We start from the raw sequence: 7,079 nt of genomic DNA on the forward strand, positions 1-7,079 counted from the left end.
GAGAGAGAGAGAGAGAGAGAGAGAGAGATGGAGGGAAGAAGGGAAGGAGGGAGGGAGAGGAGATTATGTCAAGGTCCTCTTTTGAAATCATTGCAGGACAGTCAGGGGACTTGTTTTAAAGGAGATCACATGATTGTGGAGCCTGCATACCCCAGAGGCTGGCAGAATCAGGTAGTCTGAGAGAGAACCAGTTAGAGAACTCGGACCACGCACCAGATCTGTTCTGTGTAAAGTTGTATGAAAACTTTCAGTTTTCCCGTGTTAGTATTTTATGTAGTATGATCAATCTTAGCTGCTTGGCAAACCATTGTGGAATGAGTACTGTTTTGCCACAGTGACTGCTCCATTGTGTTCTTTTCTCATGCATTTCATCTCCACTCTGTGTCCCTTGTGAACTTGAAAGCAAACTTGCAACTTCTACTGCTGTTGAGTCACATGAACAAGTATAAAAGGTGGGCAAAACAGGCAGTCGTTGAAGCTCAGGTTTAGAACTACTGAGGTTTCACTCTGCAACATAATTATTAATGCAAATGAAATTAATCCTTGAATAAACATGTACAATTAATATACATCTAAACACAGAAATTGCTTTTTGGTCAACATTTATTAATATACAAGTGCGTATTTAGACAATTAAATGAGAGTAAAGATTTTAGTGTTTTACATAAATTTACAATTTGCTCTGCTGACTAAAATGCTCACTATGAATCTGAACACAGCAATCTATAGTTGCTCTTGAAAAATTTTTTTTTCTGTTCAGATTTTTGAGTCTTGGTTGATGTTTTGCATAGATTTTGAGTTATACTTGGATTTGGTCTACATGGGGATTGAACCCTTTATTAAGCAAATTTTTTGTTAGGATAGAGTATCATAGGCTGAAGCAGAATTCTAGTGTTTAAGCCACAAAGCATCTAAAATTACAGTTTTTGCAAACTAGATTTCAGTCAGGCAGTATATTTTGAAACATATTTTCTTATTTGATGTTTCTGCTTGACTAGAGAGTTTATAATGAAACTCAGAAACCATCAGTTTAGAGCAAGGGAGGTTAGAGGTTTAGAGCAAAAAAGGATAAATAACAAATCTGATGGAATTAATTGGGTTCTCAAGAGTTTCTCCTTCTGGCTCTGTGTGCTTAGCCAAGAGCTCTGCTAGTCTCTAGTTTCAATTATCCTTAAAATAGAGGTAACAATTTCTTCCTGTAAGAAGAGAGATTCAGGATTGTGAGAATGTATATAGCCAGCCCAATGCCTGCTAAATAATAAGCACTTATGCAGTGGTATCATAGAAAAACTAACCATGAGAAATAATACTAGTTTTGCTCTTTTTAGGAGCATATGCAGGAAAAATCCAAAGAAGGCGGCCAAATGTTGCGACAATTTAAGAAGACAACATTCGCTAGGATAAGGGGAGCAGGATTATTGTCTATATAACTTTCTCTACTGAATCAACATTTTATTTAACCTAGGACGGTTTACACAGGCAAAGTGACCAAATGAAAGGGCTGAGCAATTCTCTGCATAATCTGGTCAGCCTGGTTAGTTCCTGCCTCTCTCTCATTTTCCTCTTGCAGGTTGGTGAGTCTGTTTCTTTTTTTTTCTTTTTTTTTTTTTCTTTGGTACCGGGGATTGAACTTGGGTCCTTGGATGTGCAAGGCAGGCCACCAAACCGCTGAGCTAAATCCCCACCCCCCTCTATCAGGTTTGGATGAAGAAAAATTAACGTTCACCTTTATGCTGAACCTAGTCAAACCGAAGTGTATTTTACACTTGCAGATGTCTGAAGACCCTTTTTGTAAACTTAAAAGACATCTGGCTTGAGTTTTACAAAATGCTGGAAAGATAACGATAAATTCTACATCAGTTCCAAAACGTGAATTTTATCCATCTCCACGGTGATTGCTGGATTTGAGAAACAAATTAGATATGGGCCTGTTCAGAGTGAAATCACTGCAGACCTGCTTCCCTGGTTTTATAACTTTAAACTCCGTGCTAACTCAACCACAGGATGTGAACCCTTGGATGGTGATCCCATGTGAAAGGAAGGCAAAAGTAGCCGTGGGTCACTGTTTTGGTCAGAAGCGCACATTCCTGTCAGCACTGTCTTACACAAATGCCAGGTTTCGTGTGTGACTGGGTACTGTTAGAAACGGTTGTGCTGGATTGCAAAGTCTGTGGTGGGGAACAGATCTAGAGAAGACCTCAGAGCCTTCCTGTTGGTAGCATCTAAGAATGCATTGTTGCATCCATTTCTGTAAAGTAGAAGTAACTTGTTGCATGCAGTTCTATTTTCTATGTAGTTGTATACTTTATTTCTTCAGTCTCCCTTTTCTAGCATGCTTGGCTTAGGAAAGAATAAAGGGCTACCTAGAATACTAAATCCAAATTTTTAATAGGGTAGTAATATATTGCCTAGTTAATACTGCATTACTTCAAGGCACAGATAGATTTTCATCAGTACCATCTTCAGTAAAACTGTCAACTAACAAATGTTACCAAGAGAACATTTACTGTTAATTTATCATGCGACTTCTAAAAAGGGATCTGTGCTTCTCACACATTGGGACTATGTATATTCAGTTTTTGTAACGAATTTTAGAGATACTGGTGGTTTGGAAAGTACAGCCTATATATATTATTACCCTTTTGAGTATACGGAGATCGATTTTTTTCTCCAATTTTCAGTTCCATCAAAGAACTAACGTTTACATGCAGCTGTAGATGGAAAATAAACTACTCTGGATATAAATTGATTTTTATTAAGATGTATCATTGAATGAGTAAACCATAAAATTAAGAGCCAAAAAAGTCTTTAAGTTACCAATTTTTTATTTATAGCCCAAGTACATACAATTATCCTTTTAAATGATAAACTGCTTTATCATTCGGAAAACTCAGGATACATCTTATTCCTATCGTGGTGGGTCTCTCCCGTAAAAATAGACACAGTTTTGTGTGTACAAAACAAATAGTATGTTTTGGAAAAAGGTAAAATTAGTTTTTAAGATTGTAAAATTTGAGTGTATTTAAAGGTAAAAGCATGTGTTTTCCACTTTTTTTAACCTATAAAAGTTTCCTCATAAAAGTGCCAGACTGTCTTGCTCTTGGTGAAGTTTTATTTATATACATTACTTTTCTTCTTACTTTTACTTTGAGTGGAATGTCCATTAATGTAAATGGTATTTATTTTTATACTTTAATTTTCACTAGTTTTGCTTCTAGGCAAATGGCAAAATAAACATTTTTTATTTAAACTCCCACCATAAGGTGTTTTCCATATTTCATGTGTGGCCCGTGTCAGTGCCGAGTCCAGCATTGGAGCTGGGCTGCTGGGGAGGGAGAAGTGACTGCCTGAGAGGAAGTGGGCACAAAAGGGAGTGGGAGGCGAGGGAGGGCAGAGCCCTGAGGCTCAGGGTTCACCCCATGCTCCTAACAATGAGCTTGCTACTCTTCCGTGCTGCTCCTGTAGCAGGACAGGAAAGGGCTCCTCACTGCAACATCGGAGATCTCCCTGGGTCATCTGCAGGGTTGTGTGGGAAGGGCCTCTCCCTCTCCCTCTGCTGCCCTTCCTCTCCTGCTCACCTCCTACTTTAGGAATAGTGGAAACCATCAGAAGCTATTGCTTTTGAGCCGACAACTGAAGGACCCGTTCTTTTTTGGACCAGAGGTCGCGGTCCCATGGGCTCATGGAGGTCACAACCTGTGAATAAAAAGTTACAACAACATAAGCAAACAGGGATTCGGAATGCTTTACATGAAAGGGACCACAGGCACTTGACACCCCAGCACTCTAGGGAGGCTGAAGCAACAAGATGGGAAGTTGGAGCCCAGTCAGGGGGAGATCCAAGACCCTGTCCCAAAATTTTGAAACAAAAGGGGCTGGAGAAGATGTAGCGCAGTGGGAAGGGCCTCTCGCTCTCCCTCTGCTGCCCTTCCTCTGCTGCTCACCTCCTACGTTAGGAGTAGTGGAAACAACCAGAAGCTATTGCTTCTGAGCCGAACACTGAAGGACCCATTCGTTTTGGACCATAGCTCGCGGTCCCACGGGCTCATGGAGATCACATCGGTGAATAAAATGTTACAGCAACGTAAGCAAACAGGGTTTCAGACAAAAGGACCCATTCTTTTTTTGGACCATGGGTCACAGTCCCATGGGCTAATGGAGGTCACTACCTGTGAAGAAAAAGTTACAACATAAGCAAATAGTGATTCACAATGCTGTACATGTAAGGGACCAGAGGCATTAGTAACCCGAGCACTGTAGGGAGTCTGAAGCAGGAGGATGGTTAGTTGGAGCCCAGTTGGGGAGATCCAAGACCCTGTCCCGAAATTTTGAAACGAAACGGCTGGAGACAATGTAGCTCAGTGGGAAGGGCCTCTCCCTCTCCCTCTCCCTCTGCTGCCCTTCCTCTCCTGCTCACCTCCTACTTCAGGAATAGTGGAAACAACCAGAAGCTATTGCTTCTGAGCCGACGACTGAAGGACCCGTTCTTTTTTGGACCAGAGGTCGCGGTCCCATGGGCTCATGGAGGTCACCACCTGTCAATAAAAAGTTACAACAACGTAAGCAAACAGGGATTCGGAATGCTTTCTATGAAAGGGACCACAGGCACGTGTAACCCCAGCACTCTAGGGAGGCTGAAGCAACAAGATGGGAAGTTGGAGCCCAGTCAGGGGGAGATCCAAGACCCTGTCCAGAAATTTTGAAACAAAAGGGCTGTGGGCGATGTCACTCAGTGCAAAGGCCCGGGGTTCAAAATCCTGTACAGCCAAGAAAGAAGAAAACCCCAGCGACCATGGGGTAAGATGCAGTGAAATCACTGTCTTGTGCACAATCTAACAGCTGTTTAGAAGGCAAAAATCACGCCCCCCTTTTATTTGTGAAAAAATAATTTAACTTAAAAACTTGGTAGTACCTTCTCATCCATCTGGCCACCTCCCCTCGCTGCTGTTTCTCAGTGGCCCTCAGTGCTCCACTTTCTGCAGGACAGATGGCAATGCTACCGGAAGGGTGGCTGTGCTCCCCCCACCCGCCCTTCCCAGCCCGCTGCAGGACTGCTAGCACTACCTGTCTCTCAGACAAGATGCCCGGGCTTTGGTGGGACACACTCAGGGCCAGGGACATCACGGCTGCCTCGGGCGTCCCAGCGCTGCCCGGCCTTTTCCGTGCTCTCCGTCTTAACCCTCAGTTAGTTACAACCCCGGTGTCACAGGAGGACCTGGAAGCAGTGAGCCAAACCACACTCAGCTGCAAGTGCATTCTGTCGCATTTCCCAAAACTTGACAATGCGACTGGAAAGAGGGAAAACTGAGGATCTGACGGCGCTTGGCCATTCACCAGTCTCTCAGTTACTAGCCGTCGGGGTGAAGAGTCCAAATCCCGGTTCTGGCATTTCCTACCCTCGGAGTTCACAATGCTCCGTTTCAGTTACCCCAAAGGAGCGGTGGGCCTTAGTTCTTTCAACGGCTTGCGGGAACAAACCAAACTCGGGGTTCGAGCGCGGGGGAACGGCAGCAACGGTCTGGTCGCACATAGGTCGCCGTGAAACGCGCTCTAGCCCGGACGGCTCAGTCGAGGGGGCAGGACAGACCGAATGCCCGACCCTGACTCTGCCTGCCCGCAGCTTCGCCCGTACATACCGCCGACGAACCTGTTCTTTGCCGCCCCGGAGGGCGGAGCAGGAGAAGCGGCAGTCCCTCGTTGTCCCGGCGCCCTGGGCCGAGCCAGGGGACCCCACGAAGCCGTCAGGGGCCCCTCACTAGCCCAGCGGCTGCGAAAGGCGCTCTGTGGATCCCGCCGAGGAGCCCTCTGCCTTTGAGGCAAATAGCGGACACGGAACCCGTGGCCTCCTTCCTCGGCGGCGGAGGATTGTAGTTCACAGTCATGGTGCTGGGCGAAGGCACGGTGCGGCAAGGGGCGCCACCACCACCACCAACACCACTGTCTGTGCCGCCGCCGAGAGGCCTGCCCTTCACAAACATGGCGTCCACAGGCATCGCCTCGGCTTCACATGGCGAATAGCTGCCCTTCAGCATCATAGCGCCGGCGAAAGGCGCTGTGCGGATACTGCTAATGACACCTCTGCCCTTCAGGATCTTGGCGCCGGCCTGAGACGCTGCTTGGGAACCGGGACAGGCAGAGCGGCCGTTTGCAAGAAAGGCGCCAGCGGGAGTCGTCGCCTGGGCTGTGCAGCCCGGAGAGCTGCCCTTGACCACCATGATCCCGGTAGAAGACTGGGGCGGTGCAGCGCGAAGCAGAGAGCTGCTCTTATCAGGTGAAGCGCCAGCAGAAGACGTCGCCTGGGCTGGAAGGGGCGGGAAAATGCCTCTTGCCTTCTTGGCGTCCGCAGAAGGCATTGGCTGTTCTCCGCGAAACGGAGAGCTGCCCTGCACCACCATCGCGCTTGGAGAAGATGGGCTCCAAGTCCTGCGGGGCGGAGAACGGCCGGTGGAGAGTGCTTCCCGGGGACGGCGAGGCGGAGAGCTGCCCTTCAGAGGCTTGGCGCCAACGGGTCGGGTCGCACTGGATCTGGCGGGCGGAGAAGTGCCCTGTACAAATATGTCACCACAAAAAGGGGTGAAGTCCACCTGGCGCGGTGGGGGGCTGCCCTGCCCCAGCGTGGCGGAGATCAGCGACCGCTTTCGGTGACTTAGGGGTGCGGAGTTGCCCTTTCCGGTCTTGGCGACGGGAGCTGCCGGAGTTGGAGAACTGGGAAGCGCGGAGCTGCCTTTCACCATCACGGGGCGGGCGGGGGCCCGAATTGGGGAAAGTCGAACCGGGGAGGTGCCCTTCCCCGTCATGGCGCCGGAGGCTGTCGGAGTTGGAGAACTGGGAAGCGCGGAGCTGCCTTTCCCCATCACGGGGCGGGCGGGTGCCCGAGTTGGGCAAGTCAGAAACACTGAGGTGCCCTTCACTTCCATCTTTAATTTGGAAAAATGAAGGGGCGCGGACAGAAGAAGCCTGGAACTGAGGTGTGCCACGATTATGACCTCAGCTGAAGGCGGTGCCTACACTCGAGGGAGGACGTCGCTATCACTATCCGGGGCGGGGCGAGGGCGGAGCGGGGCGGGGCAAGGGGGAAG

The 7,079-nt window shown here is 48.0% G+C and overlaps 2 protein-coding genes across 15 annotated transcripts in view; one reads left to right on the forward strand and one right to left on the reverse strand.

Annotated features, from left to right (window-relative positions):
* The window catches only part of Ccp110 (centriolar coiled-coil protein 110), a 27,271-nt gene extending 24,187 nt beyond the window's left edge, over positions 1-3,084 (forward strand). For all 5 annotated transcript variants that reach the window (XM_019205362.2, XM_010610056.3, XM_010610058.3 and 2 more), the window contains one exon: positions 1,329-3,084. In XM_019205362.2, the coding sequence (XP_019060907.1) occupies positions 1,329-1,381 (53 nt within the window). In that variant the 3' untranslated portion in view covers positions 1,382-3,084. The remainder of the gene's footprint in view (positions 1-1,328) is intronic.
* Positions 3,085-3,177: 93 nt separating this feature from the next.
* LOC104852426 (mucin-1-like) lies at positions 3,178-6,979 on the reverse strand. 10 transcript variants are annotated; one of them, XM_033758534.1, is made up of 6 exons: positions 5,429-6,979; positions 5,065-5,215; positions 4,913-4,976; positions 4,418-4,535; positions 3,945-4,169; positions 3,178-3,696 (listed from the first exon to the last, which is right to left on the reverse strand). In XM_033758534.1, exon 1 carries the CDS (start codon positions 6,915-6,917, stop codon positions 5,742-5,744), a length of 1,176 nt encoding a protein of 391 aa, XP_033614425.1. In that variant the 5' UTR covers positions 6,918-6,979; the 3' UTR covers positions 3,178-3,696; positions 3,945-4,169; positions 4,418-4,535; positions 4,913-4,976; positions 5,065-5,215; positions 5,429-5,741. The 10 variants fall into 10 exon arrangements, with proteins under 10 accessions (XP_033614425.1, XP_033614424.1, XP_033614421.1 ...); XM_033758533.1 differs by having other exon boundaries at positions 5,397-6,979; XM_033758530.1 differs by having other exon boundaries at positions 5,065-6,979.
* Between the last annotated feature and the right edge of the window lie 100 nt (positions 6,980-7,079).

The sequence above is a fragment of the Fukomys damarensis genome, unplaced genomic scaffold (genome assembly GCF_012274545.1).
Source record: "Fukomys damarensis isolate Sample0158 unplaced genomic scaffold, DMR_v1.0_HiC HiC_scaffold_34, whole genome shotgun sequence".
NCBI lineage: Eukaryota > Metazoa > Chordata > Mammalia > Rodentia > Bathyergidae > Fukomys > Fukomys damarensis.